General features: G+C 36.7%; 1 protein-coding gene across 1 annotated transcript; it reads right to left on the bottom strand.

The window, feature by feature from the left end:
* Positions 1-7: 7 nt before the first annotated feature.
* LOC306885812 (chloride channel protein-like) lies at positions 8-19,353 on the bottom strand (the record flags this gene model as incomplete). The annotated part of the gene is made up of 23 exons (XM_079442596.1): positions 8-2,301; positions 2,394-2,480; positions 6,090-6,194; positions 6,372-6,416; positions 6,750-6,835; positions 7,017-7,098; positions 7,473-7,660; positions 7,993-8,126; positions 9,742-9,955; positions 10,173-10,283; positions 11,268-11,337; positions 11,598-11,753; positions 12,476-12,560; positions 12,725-12,826; positions 13,188-13,272; positions 13,398-13,523; positions 14,681-14,759; positions 14,990-15,067; positions 15,244-15,377; positions 16,160-16,288; positions 16,675-16,806; positions 16,890-17,157; positions 19,219-19,353. The coding sequence occupies 23 exons, from the start codon at positions 19,351-19,353 to the stop codon at positions 1,834-1,836; spliced, it is 3,099 nt and encodes a 1,032-aa protein (XP_079298722.1). The 3' UTR covers positions 8-1,833.
* Between the last annotated feature and the right edge of the window lie 716 nt (positions 19,354-20,069).

Below are 20,069 nucleotides of genomic sequence, written 5' to 3'. Positions count from 1 at the left end.
AGTTTTTAAATTCAAATGTATCACTGTTTATTGAATTGTTATTAATTCCTGGAAGATATGAGACAAAAATAATCACATTTTTCAAAGCTACATTAAGAATCAAACATTTTTCTGTCGATATCTCGTCACGCCAAGAAGGAAAGAGATGAACGAATAAATAAATTAATAAATATGACAAATACAAACAAACAAACGAAAAATGGAGGCAAAGTTATTGCTCATAGACTGAACAGATATAAAATCACATTTAATTAACTGTAACATTTAAAAGAAGACAGCAGATCATATGAACCAACATATAGATTGTTCATAAACAGCCTTGGTTTAAAGACATGAGACACCTGAGAGAGAGTTTTCAGAAAAAAATATGGACAGATGAAGGCAGGACATAAAGGGTTTCATTAAGGAAGGACACCCTGAAATTTAAATTGCTGAAAAATGTATAACTGGAAAAGGGCACAAGGAAAATGTGTTCCAGGTGAAAAGAAAGTTATTAAGTATATATAGTAGATATTTTTGACAACTACTTGAAGTGAAGTGACATACTGCCAAGTATGGTGACCCATACGCGGAATTCGTGCTCTGCATTTAACACATCCATAGCACACACACACACACCGTGAACACACACCCGGAGCAGTGGGCAGCCATTTATGCTGCGGCGCCCGGGGAGCAGTTGGGGGTTCGGTGCCTTGCTCAAGGGCACCTCAGTCATGGTATTGAGGGTGGAGAGAGCGCTGGACATTCACTCCCCCCACCTACAATCCCTGCCGGCCCGAGACTCGAACCCACAACCTTTGGATTACGAGTCCGACTCTCTAACGACTTCCCCAAACTGTAGAGCGAGCCAGCCAGGAGTCGAACCTAGAATCTTCTGATCCGTAGTCAGACGCGTTATCCATTGCGGATTTATTTTTTATATTTTATAACATAAGTGTTCACGCCCTTTAAAGAGTTCATATGAAACGATCCAGGTGTATGAAGACTTCAAGTGCTTTTATGAGGTCTGAAATAATGTCTACCACATGTAAACCTGGTTCAGCTTTATCATTTATGTCAGAAATGAAAATGTTCATGTTTTGATGCTCCAGTAGAATAATTTTTTAATATAATCAGTCAATGTTTGAAGATTCCCCATTTATGTTTTTTTTTTGTTTACAATCCCACTGAAAATAGCTGCAGCCACACAGTCAGTGTTACTTTAAACTACTGATAAACAAGAAATATTTGAAGTGTTATTGGGGAGAAAAAAAAGAGCACCTATTTGAACAATCTCATGATACATGATACATATTTCAACTGGGGCAATTTATATTTATTAACAGATTTTTTCAGAGGAAAAGGAAGAGCAAGTGGTAGTGGAAGAGATGACATTTATTTACAGAAATATTTAGAGGATAGAGAAATAAACAGGGCAAGTGTAAGTAGAAAAAAGAGGAAGAAAAAAAAAATCAAGAGGAAAAAGAAGAAAGAGGAAAATTTACGGAACATTCTAGAGGAAGAGGAGATTTTAGTTTTCTTCTTCACCTTAACATTTTTTGTCAATTATCTTTTCCCCTTAAGTGGAAAAAAGAATAAGAGGAAGAAAAAAGGAAAATAAAATTATTTACAGAAATGTATAGAGGGGAAAAAGAGGAAGAGAATAGATGAAAAGGAAGCAGAAGAGAGAGCAGGAGAACAAACTTGAGTGGAATTTCGGAAAAGAACAGACATTTTGAAATCTTTGAAATGAGCACATGAACATAAAAAACATGAAATTGTTATATAAAAATAAAAGTGAACAAAAGTACACTGATCACACTATAAATAAAAGAAAAACAAACTTTACTTGTTCTAAAGGGGCTCCTCGTCCTCGTTTTCTTCACCTTCCTTGGTCTCCGGGACGGGCTGCAGAGTGGAGAGAGGGATGGGGGATGGAGGAGAGGAGGGCGGTAGGGTTGGGCTGCTATCGAGACTTCCTGTCTCACTGTCACTACTTCCTGTCCTGCTACTGCTGCCACTACTGCTTCCAGTCGTTGTGCTACTCCTGTTACCCAGAATCACCTCTCGTTTCACGCCCTCAATCCACACCTCCATCTCTTCCTTCTCTGGCTGCACTGGGGCCGCTGGGCTGGGGGAATGGACGGGAGGGACCACGGGTGCGGACAGAGGCTGGGAGGGAGCTGTGGTGGAGCCGGGTGAGGATGGAGGGGAGGAGGCCTGAGGAGGCTTTGAAGCTTTACGAATTGTGTCACGGAAACTGGCCAGAGGGGGGCGCAAGCGCACGCCACTGCGCGTGGAACCCTCGATGGCTTTTTGGAGCTGATGCAGAAGAAGAAATAAGGGTTAGACAATCTGGAAAAGAAGAATTAACTAGTCACAACAACTGATGGATGGATGGATGGATGATCTACCTCTTTCAGTGCCACGACTCCCACTAGTTTTCCAGTATTGGTTACATAGGCATGACTAAGGCCCAGTAGAGAGAACAGGGTATGAGTCTGGGGGGTGGAACAACAAAAAAATTATTCCATTTATGTCAGCGTTTTCCAAACTGCTGATTTGTGAGTTAATAAAAAGCTATTAATTGCTAAAGTAAATGTAAAATGTAAATAAATAAATAACTGTACAATAAAAAAAAAAATAAAAATCTAAATAAAACACTCACATACTATTTTATATATTATTTTAAAATATTTTGTTTACCTGTGTGCCATGTGACTATTTACAGACATCAGTGAACTGTGAACATGCAAAAGTGTTGTTGAATTATTTAAATATTAACTTAAAATCTCAATATTTTAGGTTAAAGGGGTTTGGCTGATAAAAAGTTTAGAAATCACTGATTTACACTAATAAATAGGAATGCATAATTAGAATTTTGTCTGAAACAATAAGCCAATAATTATTTTTAAAATATTAAATAATTATATGAATTAAATTTAATGTTATTTAACATATTACAAATTAAAATCTACGTTATTTTGTTAAAATAAATGAAAATACTAAAACTGAAAGTATTAGTTTTAAATCTACAAGTGAATTTAGGGATCACAACATAATGCACAATATGAAAAATAGTTATTCATTTTGAGATTTGTTAGATTACATTTAACAATGTAATTTAAATGTAATTTTCATGACGAGAAACCAAATTTTCCTTGATCTTTTGCACAGACGTCAGTAAGGAATCACTTACTGTTGTACAGTCGCTTAATTTAAAATTACAATCACTGCTGATATGAAAGAATGTTCACTTTGATGCGTCTGATATAAACAGCTCATTCACGTCTTTGTACAGATATTAGAAGGATCCCAGTGTAAGGAACAAGTGGATAGTTTATTTGTAATGGCACCCCGGATCATGTCAGAGGAATGTCTGGAGCATTTTGTTTTGTAAAGAAGGCACAGTGTCATGGAGAGTTCACAAAGAAGCATTTGTTGGGTTGGCTCATTCAAAAAATCCATTATTATCCCTGTGCCAAAGAACAATAAACCCTCTTGCCTGAATGACTATCGCCCAGTTGCCCTCACATCTATAGTCATGAAGGTTTTTGAGAGACTTGTAAAGAGCCACATCTGCTCCTCCATCCCTGATACTTTGGACCCTCTTCAGTTTGCCTATCGCCCAAATAGATCCACGGACGATGCCATTTCTCACGTTCTCCACTCTTCCCTCACACACTTGGACAGCAACAATGGAAATTATGTAAGGCTGCTATTCATTGACTATAGCTCAGCTTTCAACACTATAGTCCCCATCAAGCTGGCATCTAAACTCACAGACCTCGGCCTAAACTCCTCACTCTGTGACTGGATTCAAGACTTCCTCACCGGCAGACCTCAAGTGGTGAAAGTTGGCCAGTTCACCTCAAACTCCATCACTCTGAACATAGGAGCCCCACAGGGCTGTGTCCTGAGTCCCCTGCTCTACTCTCTCTACACGCATGACTGCGTGTCCTCTCACAGCTCCACATCTATTGTCAAATTCGCTGATGATACTGTGGTTCTGGGCCTCATCTCCAACAACGATGAGACCGCATACTTGGATGAGGTAGAGAGACTCACATTATGGTGCCAGGACAACTGTCTCTCTCTGAATGTGGGGAAAACTAAAGAGCTGATCATGGACTTTAGGAAGAGACAGCAGCAGCCCTACTCTCCTCTCAGGATCAGTGGGACCCCTGTGGAGAGGGTGAGTAGCTTCAAGTACCTCGGTGTAAACATCTCCGAGAACCTGACTTGGACTACACACATCCAAACACAGGTTAAGAAAGCCAGGCAAAGACTGTACCATCTGCGACAGCTGAGGAAATTCAGGGTCTCACCAGCAATCCTGAAAACTTTCTATTCAGGGACCATAGAAAGTGTATTGACTTAGTGCATCTCAGTGTGGTATGGAAACAGCTCCAATCAGGACTGCAAAGCACTACAGAGAGTTGTGCGCTTAGCTGAGCGCATCTCAGGGTCTGCTCTCCCCTCTCTGCAGGACATCTACCTCAAACGCTGCAAAAACAGAGCTGTTAAAATCTTCAAGGACTCTAATCACCCTGGTAACGTCTATTCACTTTGCTTCCATCTGGTAAGCGCTTCCGGAGCCTGATGTCAAAAACTGAGAGACTTAGGAGGAGCTTCTTCCCCCAGGCAATCAGGCTCCTAAACTCTAACTCTGTGTCATAATATCACTTGACTCCATGTAATATCACCATATCAATAAGTTATTCATAATTGTTCTCCATGTAAATATCATATATCAATAAGCTATTCATAATTTTTCTCTACCTCATATTGCTGCTATTCAAATTCTCTGTACAACTTTTTGCACATTATTTTTTGCACATTCCTCTCATTACTATTTGTCAACAACATACTGACCTGCACATTTATATTTATATTTTTTTATCTTATCTTATCTTATCTTATCTTATCTTATCTTATTTTATCTTATCTTTTATTCTATTTTATGTTTGTACTTCTTCTTAATATTTGTATTCTTTATAATTGCACTGTCCTTGGAGCGGACCTGACTTACATTTCACTGCTGGTTATACTCTGTATAATTGTGTATGTGACAAATAAAACTCTTGAATCTTGAATCTTGAAAGATGAAGCGGTACTAGATCTGACTAGAGCTGCATCACAAACCGTAAGTAAATGTTTTCATAATGCTTTGTCTGGAAATGACCGTTTATTTTGATTATGTCAGAACACTAACATGCAATAGCATGGGGGCAGGGATACTGTTTCCTATGCAATGACGTTAGCCAATCATAATAGTGGCTTGTTACTAAGAAGCCTTACAGGACACACCCCGTACAGGGGTCATCGGATGCCCAAGTTGATATGATTATTTAAGGTCTTAATGAAAGGTCTGTAACATACTTTGGTTAAAATTTCTCAATGGTAGTGTAAAAAACACCTTCAACCTGTCAAAATCAGCTCTGTCTTCAGCACGCTGATCTAGTCCATGTCGCTTTAAATCCTAGTGAGCTCTGCTGACTCCGCCCCTCTCTTCCGTGGAGTGACGAGCAGACCATAGATATGTGTACATTCCCTATTCGACCGCTCCAGATACGTTGACACGTCAGCCATCTCGCATTCACCATAATAAATCAATGAATATTCAAAGACGCACACAGTCAATGCACTCAAAGATTCGCAGACCGCTCCAAAAATTGAGGATGGCATACGTATCACGGCCCATAGAAATATATGCATCTATGCAGCATACTAAACTTCAGCCGCGAAACTGGCTAACTAGCACATTATTTGGCGATTTGCAAAGATTTATAAAAAAACCTTTATACTCACTTCTTCTGTAGATAAAGCTGGATTACGAATTTATGAGCATTGAAACATCAACGCTGTTATTGAACTGAACTGAATCAACTCTGAACTGACTTGAGCTGAATAATGACACTATTATCTTCTGTAGAACTGCTTTACAGATGAAATTGAATTTGTTTTCTAACTGATGAATTTTTCAACGTTAACTCTGTTATATTTTCCTGTTTATTACCATGAAGCTGCTTCAACACAGTATGTATTGTATAAAGCACTATAGTAAGAGACATAGCAAGAGACTTGACTTTACATGGCATGTCTCTCACCTTATGTAGTGATGTTCTCTCAACCAGCTGGAAGGGGGAGGGATCTATTCTGATCTGATCGATATCCAGAGGTTTGTCCATCTCTGTCTCCTCCCAGGCTTTGATCTATGTGACCCAATCAAAACCACATAAGCCTTCAACTCTGCTATGCCTTATTTTATTTTAGCAACTCTTCTGCAGAATTAAAACATCTAACAATAGCCAGAACCTACATTAATACAATTCCCTTTCATGCTTTAATATATCTACTCAGAATCTAATTACTTATAGTATTGGTAATACCTGCTCTGGTGTCATTGTGTCAGTTAAAGGTGGAGGATAAGGCTCCTAGGGTGAAAAAAATGGCTAAATAAATCTAGTATACATGATATGGTGCATTTGAACCAAGTATTCAAAGTCATTAACATTTTAGAAAGAGTATTTGCATATTGACACATTCTATGGAAGACCATTCACTTCCCTTTAACCGCACATGTCCTTGAAAAACACTGATGAATATTAATGCAGACCATTAGCAATACATTGGCTCTTCTCATTTTATCGAACTTACATTAACATTTCATACATGCTAAGAGGAATTCATTTAGTGCACTCAAATTCACTTGATGGAACAGACACACACAGGTTTTCACAAGGGACTTATAGACACAAACAATGTACCTGTGGCTGACCTTCTGTGTGTCGTTCTGAAGAGGATGAAAAGAAGTTACGTAAAATTTTCCCAAAAGATGGGGAAGGACCCTTATCTAGGCAAGAAGAGGAGGAGAGAGAGAGAAGGAAAAAAACCCGCAAAAGACGGAAGGCGGATTAGAGGATGAGTATCACTTATATCGCCTCAAGATGCTTGTTCAATAGAAGTGCTTGCCTGAGGTTTATTAAGGTTTCTAAAGAGGATGACTCGGTTATGTTTGCTGGAGAGTTTCTCACCGGGAGACGTGTGATTGGTGGATGGTTCTGAAGGTTTGGGTGGAGGCACAGGACCGTTTCTTTCCTCTTGAACTGGTATCGTCTAAACATTCACAGAGAACAGTAAGTACAAACTGTCATTTTGAAAAGGCATACAAAAGCAATATTTCAGGAAAAAATATATTTCTTAACTCATTATTATTATTATTACTATATAATTTTTATTATTATTTATTACATTATATTTTCTGAGCACAGCAGTGTCCCATTGTGTTTTGATGGGTGGATGGACAGATGGGATTCATAGAAATGAATGATAGCAAAAGAACGATAGAACCAAAAATAAAACGATAGGTAGAACACGACAGTTAGAATTATAGAACGATAGATAGAACGATAGACAGTAGATAGATAGATAGACAGAATGACAGAACAATAGATAGATAGATAGACAGACAGATAGATCGATAGATAGACCTTATCATCTTCATTCTCCTCTTCTTCCTCATCAACAAAGGCAAAGGATTCCCAGCTGATTCTGGCAAAAGGCACTTGATCTTGTGAGCTCTGTCCTTGTGTTAGGATCCGCCTCTCTGCTGACAGCCACCAATCACAGAGGGCGAGAAGCTCGGACCTCTCAATGCTGCCCAATAGAATCATAGATTCTGTTGAAGGTGAAGTGAGTTCAGAAGCCAGTTACATATGAGTATTAAAATGTTTTCTGACACTAGGGCTCTGTTCCAAAGCCTGTACTGTAGAGATAGTCCTTATAGAGGACCTGACTGATTTGAAATTCTACAAAGAAGCTCATGTTGCCAAGCAAACAACATGAGGTTGATAGCTTGTTATGTTTTTAAACAGAGCTTTATATTGTTTGAGTGAAACAAAATAAAAATTCATAGCTCCCCTTGGTAGACTGCATGCAGCTATAAAAAATATCATAATGAGAAATGTAATTAGACTCAAGAAATTGTCTAGACAGCCTGCGTGACATTACCTTTTGAGTCGACCAGCGGGAAGGTTTTTAAAGAGGCAGAGTCCAACAAATGCAGTACTTCTCTGTATGTAGAGTGGGAACATAAAAACTTCACTTTCCTCACCATGATGTCCTCCACGAAGATATTATACTGGCTGCAGGAAAACAGAAACTGTGCGGTAATGCCACAGGCTAAAGGCTGGTGGACACAGAGCTTAATAAGATTAATAACTCTAGACCGGTGGTCTCTGGTCTATTCTATTTGTACAAGACAACTACAATTCTTAATTCAAATAATAAAATGCACTTATTATATATATATATATATATATATATATATAAAAAAGTGCATAGTTAGAACAGCAAAATAAATATGCTTTTAAAGGGAAGCAGAAAATGGCACATTTCATCAAACTTATTGGCTGCTTTGGTAATATGAGTAACATAATGACGCATACTATATTAGGCCCAGTAATAACAGTAATAATCTTTAGCAAATCTCAAAAAGAATATATTTTTTTCATACTGTACCAGTGTTATTTTAATATCATTAAGATATTATATTGTATAGTATTGAATTAGATTTTATTTTTATATTTTCTGCTTGCATGCTAATTTTAGTTAAAGTTTTAGTAATTTTGTTTTTAAATAGGTCTATATAGTTTTTAATATTTTAGTTTTAGTACATCAAGATAAATTAAGACATTGGAAACTAGCTGAAATCAAATAAGTTTATTTTTTATATTTTATTTTATTTTAGTTATCGTTTTAAGTAATCCCATTTTTATGTTTTTAGTTTTAGTTAAGAATAATAACCCTGTACTGTACATTATAACATTATATTGATGTCTAAATTCAATTACAGAATTTAAAGTGGTCATTTTTTATTTATTTATACAAAAGAGTAAAGAATTTAAACATCAGCCTTATAAATATCATCTTATTGGTATTGTCCAAAATTGTAATATTGATTCAGTTACATATTTCTGGTCAACCTGAATTTGATGCCTTTCCATGCCATATTATTAACTTAGCATGTTGCTTACATTGCCTAATTTACTCCCTATAATTTTATCCTGTAAAACTAATTTTTGATGACGTTTAAATGACGTTTTTGCTAATGTTGCTAATGTTATACAAAATATGGTTTTATTTGCCATTTTAGACAGCTAATACTATGAAAAGCTCCACTCCACAAGTTGACCGGATTGGTTACATGTTTTGTGACTGTAGAAAATGGGACGTTTTAAATCAGATTTTTGAGACCGACTTCGGTACACTGCAGTTTTAAGGAGAAAATGTCGTCTGATGAATTTCCACATGGTTTGTCTTTAAGCATATTGACAAACAACTGAAAGACGCGTAAAGAATGTTAAAAACTTGACGTGGGGTCTATTTTGGCTAGTTTTGGTAACTTGTTTGGTCACCACTTGATGTCCAATGTAAACTCTGGGTCCTGAAGCAGAACCTCCACTTCAGACCACAAAAAGGTAGATTAAGACGCAGAGTGCATCCTTGATGAAGAGGTAATGAATAGCCCAAATCTAATGTGTGTGGAGCGGCTCATTGTTAGCTGGAAGGGTGCCAAAGCTTCATGTTGCCGCCCCTCGTTGACAAGTGTATTTACTAATAGCTCCTGCTGCTAATGAATCACAAGGACTTTGAGGTGCTGTCAGCATGCGAGGGTGAGGGAACCTGGCTGCGCTGTGAGCCAAGCTGTTTTGTCACATACGTGGAGCCACGGCACTGGCGTTTGCAATGTCTGCGCACCTTATGTGGCCGAAGCCCAGCTCGGGGAGATAGGGAAGCTTCTTGACCTGGATGATGGAGTCGTACAGTGACGGTTGCAGACCCTGCGCTACCATGTTGGCCAGGATGACGGCGACCATCATAGGAAGGATGTGAGAGATCTGACCGGTCAGCTCGAAGCAGATCACCGCAGTGGAAACGGTGTGAGTGACGGCCCCCGTCAGCGCCGCCGCACCTTAAGGGAAAGGGACAGACCAATAGAGTAACAGGACGAAAAGATGGAATGCTGTAAGACAGAGTCATGCCAGGAGTGACATAATGAACGGAGAGAGTATATGGACACATGCAGCGGAAGATCAGAGATTAAGAGAAGAAAGGATAGGAATAGGAAGTGACATCATCAGCACAGTATGAGCAAACATTAGGTAACAGTGGTGGAAAGGATGACTGACCAATGACAGCGTACCCTCCAGGGATGATACGGTACAGTATTCCATCAAACAGGATACCCTGAGGAAAGAGAGTAGCCATGATCTCACCCACTAAACGACCGAATGCGGCACCTGTAAGACATTGCAGTGGACATTCAAACGTTTTTAAAATAAAATAAAATAGAATAAAATCAAATAAAGTGTTTCAATGAAAGTAAAATATTAAAGGAAAAAAAAGTAATTTCTATGAGTGTAATAAGTGCATTTACAGTGAGATCCGAAAGTCTCAGACAGCTAGTGAAAATTATTGCATAATAAAATAAAATAAAGTTGGGCAAACTTATAAGTTTAAGGCAACCAGCTTCAGCAGATTTTTGAGTTTTCTCAACTTCTTGTTTTAAGTTTATACAACAGAAAGTTGAGAAATGTCCTAAAAAAATAAGTTGAGAAAACTCTGCTGAAGATCTGAAAATCTGCTGAAGCTGGTTGCCTTAAACTTTTAAGTTGGCTCAACTTTTTTTTTTTTAACAGTGTGGTTAACTTCTGTTAGTCTCATAAGTGAATTTGCATATTTAGCTGTTGAAGATTATTGCATAAAGTAAAATAAAATAATACAAAATAAAATAATAAAATAAAACATTTTATGTGCATGGCTAATTTCTGTAAGTCAAAGTGAATTTACATATTTAGAGTAAGATCCAAAAGTCTGAGACTACTACTGAAAATTGTTGCATTTTTTTACAATTAGAATAAATGTAAAAATAAAAGTTAAATATTTCTTCATTACAGTTCATACGCATATTAATGTGAGTGAATACTGACCAAAAAAGTACTTATTTGATTAGTGTCCTGAAATTGTGAAAAAATGTATATGAATAAAATATTGATATTATTTTTTGTCATAACACTCATTTCTTTGAAAACATGTATTTGTTCAAAATCGTCAAATCAATAAATGTTGTTTTTCCCCAGTATAAATTTGAAATAGATCTCAAATTCCAGTATGACAACATAGTTTATTTTTGATCCCACTGTATGATAAAGGCATTCTTAAATATAAATCAGAAAATATCCATAATGGCAGCCACTAATAAATGAATAATACCAGTGACCTACCCAAAACAAAGACAGGCATGAAAGCTCCAGACGGGATGGGCATCGTGGTGGAAACTGCAGACATCCAGAACTGTGAGATGAACAATAATGTTTTCACACAATTGCCTTAATTCTAAAATCTCAAAGACCACTGTCAGCACAACCTGTACGAGCCTAACTCAAAAGAAAATCATTGCTTGAGCAGCTTCAAACATGACAGATGGAGAGAGAGAGAATGACAAGCTGGTTTTATTGAAGCCATCTAGACAACTATGACATGATAACTAAATCCAGTGTCAGTGCATGGTACTTTCTTAGAACAATGTGAACAAAATATCGCAAAGGACCAACCTTCATGATAAAGAAGAGAATAAGAATGACAAAGATGCTAACATCAGGGTGAAACCACACAGCAGATCGACCGAGACCAGGAGGAAGGGAGGAACCCCATATTTTAGTCCAGGTGAAGTTATCAAACAGAGAGTTGATGCACTCCCTGGGCATCAGCTGCGGAATAACACAAGTCAAATTCACATTTAAACCCAACCAAAAGAATTATTTCAAAAATTCAACCATTATTTTAAGATTGTCTGAATGATAGACAGACCATAAACATTAAAGCAGTGGTTCTCAACCTTTAGGACTCAAATTCCCACTCAACGTAAAGTTTATAGGAGCTGAATGTTCTTCCGGGATACTCTTCTAAATTAAAAAAATATCCAGTACCTTTCCAGTTGATTTACTGGGAAAGCATTAAAGATGAGCATTTTTAAAAGTATTTTACTCAGTTTATACCTGATAAAATATTAGAGTTTGGCATAATTAGAAAAAATATTTATTGATATATAATATATTCTATATAATAAATTCTTTATAAAAAAGAACACAGTGCTTTGACCAGGTTTATAAATCATAATTAAAAAACAATTCTTCCTTACATATTCACATTTTTCAAGACTGTGAGAATCCTGGTTCTTCAAAGACACGAAACTAAACTAAGAAATATCTTGATTTTTAGTAGTTTTAGCTTGTTTGTATGCTTTTTTGTCTCATTTAAAATCATCCTGGTGCCCCTTTTGGAAGTTTGCTAAGGTCCCCTAGTAGGCACCTGGGCTCCTGGTTGAGAATCTCTGCATTAGAGGTGGATCCTAAATAGCTCATATAACTTTTTCATTATAAAAATAAACAAAATTGCAGCATCAGTTATTAACAAATATTTCTAATCTGACCTCTCCAGCCATGAACTGCCCAAAGCCTGGAGGGAATGTCAGTGTTGTAACCACTAAGGTCACAACAGCAGGGAAAATCAGCCGGCTGAGAAAGAAAATGTGACACATATTGTAATTATTTAGCTTGTATAATAATTTTAAAGATTGTGATTACAGCAAAATAACTCTACGGTGAGTACTGCATACTCCTGTAATAATTGTAAAGGTAATATATTGTCTGTTATCATTTGCGGCGTTAATTTCTCTTACTGTTTTGTAAGGAATCGTGTGAAAATGTTCGGTCTTCTCATGAACAGGACAACTTGACGGTTCAGGTAAACGAAGAAAGCTCCCAGGAACCCACAAGAGATCCTGTGGAGAGAAAGCAATCAAAGACAAAAACAATCACATTATTCCAGTGATCCAAACACAAAAATCACATTCACTGTTTTATAATAAGACAAGAAGATTGCTGTGCTCTTTGATGAATTGTTTCTGATCAATGTGAGCACAATTATTATGCAAAACTTCATCAAAATGTGTTAGTGAAACATGGCCTTCCAACAAATCAAATATACTGCCACCATCTGGTCACTTTGGTTGAGTTAAAGTGCTGTGTGATCAGGTCTGCGAGTGTGTCAAGGGTTAAGTATGGCACACACACACACACACACACAGCTTCAGGATTGTGCCCTCACCACGAACGGCACGCTCTCAGCCCCCGCGCTCTCACCCAATAATGGCGAATGCCGGGAGCTCCTGCAGGTCGAAAGGAAAATCCATGCGGAAATTGGTGCGGAAGAGAGCAGTGATGGTAACTGAAACAACAGATATGGGGAAAAAAGATCTCTCATGTCAGATGAATGGTAGAGTATGAGTCATCTGACATCCAACATCCCAGGCTGCCAAGACCTTCATTCATGAATATGATTTAGTATCTCACCTGCATCCTTATTAAACACAGACAGCACTCTGAAAATAAAAGCACTGAAAGTGGCAGCAAAGTAGCCTCTCCAGTAGTTTCTCACAGCGAAATAGGTTGATGTGACTTCAATGCTGAACAAAACACCTGGAAGAACCAAAGAAACATTTAGAACGGTTATTGTCATCTACAGAATAATTTAAAACTTTCTAAATGCATCAAATATGAAGATAAAAATGGGAAATATAATTGTGAATTGTGAAATTATTTAAAATAACTTTTTACTATTTGAATATACTTTAGAATGTATAGAATTCCTGTGATGGCAAAGCAGAATTTACTCCAGTCTTCTGTGTCACATGATCCTTCAGAAATCACTCTAATAGGCTGATTTGGTGTTCAATTTGGTCTCAATAATATCAATGTTGAAATACAGTTGTTCTGCTTAATATTTTTGTGAAAATCATGCATTTCTTCCAAGGAAAAGTCTTTACTGTCACTTTCAATTTATTAAATTTAATGCATCCTTGTAGAATAAAATAATATTATTATAAAATGAATTATATAATTACAATTATATGATATTATTATATTAATTTCTTTCAACAACAACAACAACAACAAAAATCTGCCTCCAAATTTTGTATGATAGTGTATATCTGAACTTTTTGCTAAATTTTTATTTATTTAAATAAGTCTATCTTAGATATTTCACATTTGTAATCATGTTTATATGTTTAGCTTCAGTAATTTCACTTTAATGGCAAAGAAAAGGTTATTAGTCAGTTATTGAATGCTTTATTTTCAAAAATATCCAATGATATTTTCACAGGAGCCTGATAAAAAAGCTCATTTGAAAGAAAAATCTCAGATGGACTTGGTTTTCGCATATGAAGTCGTGTTGTTTTAGGCATAAACCTGACAACATTTTTTTGGTCAGAAATATATTTTGATATTTGCACATTTTTCTGGCAAACAATCATAAATACAGAATAATAAAAAATTATTTGAAATACAAATCTAAAAGTTTTAACTAACTTTTGAATCAATTGTAATGCATTCTTGCAGACTAAGTATTAATTTCTTAAAATAAATAAATAAAAACCGCCCCCAAACTTTTCAATGGTAGTGTACATCTTATTTATTTATTTATTTATTTTTGCTTTAAGCACAAACTTGACTACATATTACATTTTTGTCATATTTATAACTTCTGCTTAGACACTTTACTGGAGAACAAAATAAATCTTTATAAAGAAAGAATTGAAAAAACAAGGAAAATGCCATTTCTGCACACACTTTACCTCCAAGAGGGGTTCCAAAACAGCATCCAACCCCCACAGCACAGCCCACTGTGAGGATGTCTGTATAACAGTATGGGCTCTACTGACACAGAGGCAGACAAAAGGAGTGAAGCAGACACAGTTGAGGGTACAGGTGGGGGAAGATGGGAAATACTTCTTGATAATACAAATGCCCTGGATGATATATCAGTGCTGTCCTCAAAAATAATGTGTAATAAAAAAAGCTGTTCCTGGATGATAAACGAGCATTCAGAATTTTATGAATGGAGATGCGAATGCATTGCAGGATCTCCATGGACTTCTGCTTACCTGATAGACTCCAGAGAAGAAAGACATAAACCTGCTGAGCACAGCTGCACAGATACTGGCTATGTGAACAAAGGGACCCTAATGCATAAAAATAGCACAGTTTAAAAGTTAGCATCAGATGGGGCTGAGGCCAGTTTAGTTGACCTTAACTGGCACTCATACTCACCAAATCACAGTGCATTTTGTATCATGTAAAATGGAAAGTGAGGCCCCTGTGTATGTTACATGAGACTGCAAAATCAAATGTGTCTCACCTCTTTGCCAACCGGCATACCACTGCCCAGGCCAGCAGTGAGTCCCACCACCTTCGCAATAAATGCCTTGAGTGTCAAATACTCCTTCAGCACAACACCTCTGAGTATGGTTTTCAGCTCTGGAATACCAGAGCCTGAGGGGAAATAAGAGTCAGAGGAGGAAAGAAAAGAGACAAAACAATCAAATGGCTTGGAAAAAGAAGGAATGAATCATGAAAAATCAATGTGAAAGGTCTGTAAATAAAGTTACTGATCACATTATAATCTGTGACACTCTACTAACCTCAAATAATTTTAAAGTGTGAGTTTTATAGGATAAAATAAAAGAATAGCTTCCTGCAACCTGCATAATTTCCACAGGCTAGCAATCAATGGGCTGAATAGCAGATGAACCAGCAGGTGGCGTTGTTGAGTAGTAAACAGTGCGCAGCAGTTACAGTGGTTCAAGAAAATACTGTTTTTATGTGGCTGATATACTGTATATTAACTACAAGTGGCACAGAATACAGAAAGTGTACTTTTAAGAGACAAACATAGGGTATGTAGAGATTTCAATAAAAAAAATGAGATTGTATCAAGAGGCATGGTCCAAAATGAACTCACCAAGCATTTAATATCTGTAAAGAACTGAGTTTGGCTTCCAAACATAGCCAGAAAATAGCTAAATGATCCCTTTGTCATAAGGAGAAAGCTATATTTTTAATGAAAGTATGCTAAATATATTCTAACGAGCAACAAAAAACAGATTCTCAATTCACTTCTAGCAGGTGAGGCAAAAAGGTCATCTCAAAAAGATAATCTATAGGCCTATATAATTTTTAAATAAAAATCCATCATATAAATATGATATTAGGTAAAGAAAAAGTAAATAAGTAAATCAAAGTAAAGAAACTAATGAAACAATGAATCAACACACCAATGGCCTGAGGGGCGACCAGGTGGCAGAAGAGGGAGGCAAACAGGATGAGCACCATGGGATAGAAGACCCAGACCAGGTACTGCAGTGGGACATTTCCCCTCAACTCCCCATAAAACCACTTATAGGCTGAGACACACGAAGAAGGACAGAAGTGATGGAGCACACAAGGTAGAAAAAGAGGAAGACAGCAAAGAAGACAAAAGCAAGCAATGTAGCAGTTTTAGAATTGAGAAGTGGGAAAAACACGGAAAAGAGACAAAAGAATATGATATAACACTAGGCAAAATAGAAGAGGGATTTTCAAATGTTTTGATATATGGACCCCCAAATCTCTCTCTCTCTCTTTATACACACACACACTTTGAATACATGAATTTTAATAAATAAGACAGAAATTAGGGAAATTAAATTAGATGTTAAATAGATACAAACTAAATACAACATATGTGTGAAATTAACCAACAGGAGAATAAGTAAAGGACAAGCAGATGGTATTCTGGGTAGTGTAGTACCTTGTAGACTCTTGGCACTAGCATAATCCATGGTCCAGCTAACTAATGCCATGGTAATACCCAACAACACCAGAAAGATCCAGTCTTCTCCCAATTTAGAGACGAGGAACTTCTGTACTCGAGCCACACAGTCTGGGAAAAGATTACAATTCCTATCAGATTCCAAACCTCACATACATTTTATACCAGTTTTTGCAAGCTTCATTGTTATTGACCTCTGCACTTGGAGTAGGATCGGCGTTTCTTGAAGGAGGACGTGTGGCCCTGCTCCTCCTGTCTGTCATGAATGTTGCCTATGTCCGGCTCCACATGGTGGCGGCTGTGATGGCGGCTTCGGCTGTGACAGCGCCCATGGTGACTGTGATGGTGGTGCCCGTGGTAGTGATGTCCATGTCCGTGTTTTTTACGCTGTCTCTCCATCAGAAGGCGAGTGGCCTCTCTCCTCTGGGACCCACCAGGGTGCTCCCTGTACTCTCCATACAGCTGAGCACAGAAGAAAATCACAGGTTTTTGTTACCCAAGAGATCAGATAAATGGCCGACACATTTATCTGAAACAATTTACAGGTACAATCCCCATGGAACAACTTAATATTATAAATAAACAAATATTATAATATTTAACAAAAAAATAAAAAAAAAAAATAAAATGTTGCATATTCACAATATACATTAAAAACTATACTATCTTAATGCTACTAAAATAACTATTACTATTAAACTAATAATACAAATAATTATTACAATTGATAATAATTTTATGCATTCTGTTTGACCGAATATTCAAAAAAAGTGCTTTTTATATCGCTTTTAAATATTCTTCTCTGGTGCGATCAAATAAATTGTTACAGAAACGTCTCCAAAAAAAAGAAAAGTAAAACGTCGCCCTCATTTTCGAAAACAATATGACGCATCCGAGAGGTGACAGAGGTGAAGGAGTCCAAAAATAGAGGAAAATCTTCTCGACATGCTTCGAGTAAGACCACCGACGGAAGAGCAGTAGTCTACATTTAGATTTATAACCATCTGTATAAGACCCAGACATCTGGAAAATACATTCCCTGTGTCTTCATTCCCACTACTTTCTCTAACACACATCCACCCCCCCAGAAGTTTGACCTGAAACAAAAAGCGTTTCATTCTTACATCTATTAAATGATGTTTCAATTAAATCTGCAAATCTCATGAATTACTCTATAAACAATTTGTTAAATTTCCTGAAGATAGGGAGAGTAAATGGTATCGGGACATGACGTAGGTCTACCCTGCGTCTCTGCGAGCATAACCATAGTGTCGTGACTAATTTATTTACAAGCATTTAACCTCCTGTTAAGAATATGAAACATCCTTTATGCACTGCATTAGGGTGATCAACTACAACTTGTTGAAATGTTGACTTATGGACTTACAGATGCTATTTTTAGTATGGAAATAAAGATGTGCAGAGGTAAATGTGGATCTGACAAGCGTTCAGGCTGAGAAATGTTTTGGCTGGTACACAGCTAGAAATGTGATACTTTGAACACAGTAATTTTAACACAACAGAACCATTTTTTTTCTTGTTTACAGCAGCAAATACAGTCTTTCCACATGCTAATAATATTATACTGCTGATGAAGGAATCTTATTTTAGAAATGTCATGAAGTAAACAATGAAAATTACTGTAGATGCAGAGAGGTGCAAAGCGCTCAAAACTTCAATCATTTTACTTGAGACTAACATGATCAAATATGTTTGCATGTGATTTTCATGCTTGATAAGCCTAATTAAAGTGAAAATGGGAAATTTTCTGGCCATAATTTCAGCAGTTCTAACGTTATTGCCTTTTTATGATGAACCACTATTATTATATCATTTGGAAATGTTATATAGGCAACACATTAAAACATAAAAATTAAATTTAAAAGAAAATTAAACAATAACCTCATAAATTTGTTTTGCATTAAACTGTCAAAAGTGTCCGTAAAAATTTTTTTACAGAAAAAAAAACAAAAACAAACAAAAAAAAAAATCAAATAACCGCTGGTTTTGTTCAAAGAATCCCTGTATCATGGTTTCCTCAAAAATATTAAGCAGCATAACTGTTTTCAACGTTGATTATAATCTCAGTTTTGCATAGAAACACAATGTGAGAAAAGTGTCTTGAGTACAAAATATTGAGTATAGCATATTAAAAGAGAAAAATGCAATATTAAAATAAAAAAACAATAAGAAATTATAATATCACTTTACAATATTACTGTTTTACTGCATATTTGATTAAATGAATGCAGTATGTATTACAAACTTTTCAATTGTAGTATAAAGTTTTATGGTATACACAGCTATAAATGTATATTTTTATCTGGCTTAAAACCATTTTTCTTTGGTTTAGGCCTATACAGAGAATATTAAACGTATCTATATGTGATACTATTTGCAGTTTTATTGAATTTAGGTGCTCATTTTCACCTTTGGAATGGAACCATGCAGATGAAAGGTTTATCATGCATCTCTCTTCCTCATAACACATCTCACTCTCATTCCATGCATCTATCCAGTTACTTTCACCCGTTCCCACAGTACATGTAATCCCTTGCTTTCTCCATATTTCACCCCCTCCTCTCTTCTCATCTTGTACCAGTCTGCTCCTACAGCTACGGTCTTCTGCACCCCTCCCAGACCCCCTCCGTCCGCCATAGATTGGAACTACCCCCTTTCTACCCAGGGCCTGTAATACTAGCCGCTAGGATAATAATAGCTTTGGTGTGACCCAATGTTCACAGCCACACTTCCCCACACACCTCTATGTTTCTATCTTCCAGTTTGTCCATCCGTCTTTCAAGGACTCCCAAGGAAAGTTGGAAACCTATAATCAGGCAACACTGTCATGCTAACTAGCACTAGACAGCTAACAACAACAACTGTGGCGCTGAGGCAAAAGATTTTATAATTTTAATATAAAAAATACTAAGAACACATCTATAAATGTGAAAATGCTGATGTGCTCAAGCTAAAGCGTGTTGAAAAGAGTTTTTGATGTATTCTGCTGTGCTTTAGGTCATGCTGATGGCAGTATGGGAAGGCTATCGTGGCAATTGTCATGGTGTTGTCATGTGATGTTATGTAAAGTCATATGTAATTCTGTTGAAGGTCTACTAAAATAGATGTTCTTCCCATGCTGGGATGACCACACTTGTCAACATATCCCAATATGCCTGGCCTTTCTGTTGAGGCTCCTTCATTTGGTAACTTTGATTCTGCTTTATACGAAGTGTACATTTAGCAAAGTTAAAAATAAAAATAAAATAAAATTATTGACCTCATATGTGAATAGCTCTGTGTTGTTAGTGTTAACTAAATCTATAACTTTAACAAATATTTTCTGGTAATTTAAATAAAGCTGAAATAAAATA

Source organism: Barbus barbus (genome assembly GCF_936440315.1).
Source record: "Barbus barbus genome assembly, chromosome: 19".
NCBI lineage: Eukaryota > Metazoa > Chordata > Actinopteri > Cypriniformes > Cyprinidae > Barbus > Barbus barbus.
This window is presented reverse-complemented; position numbering and strand designations above follow the sequence as displayed.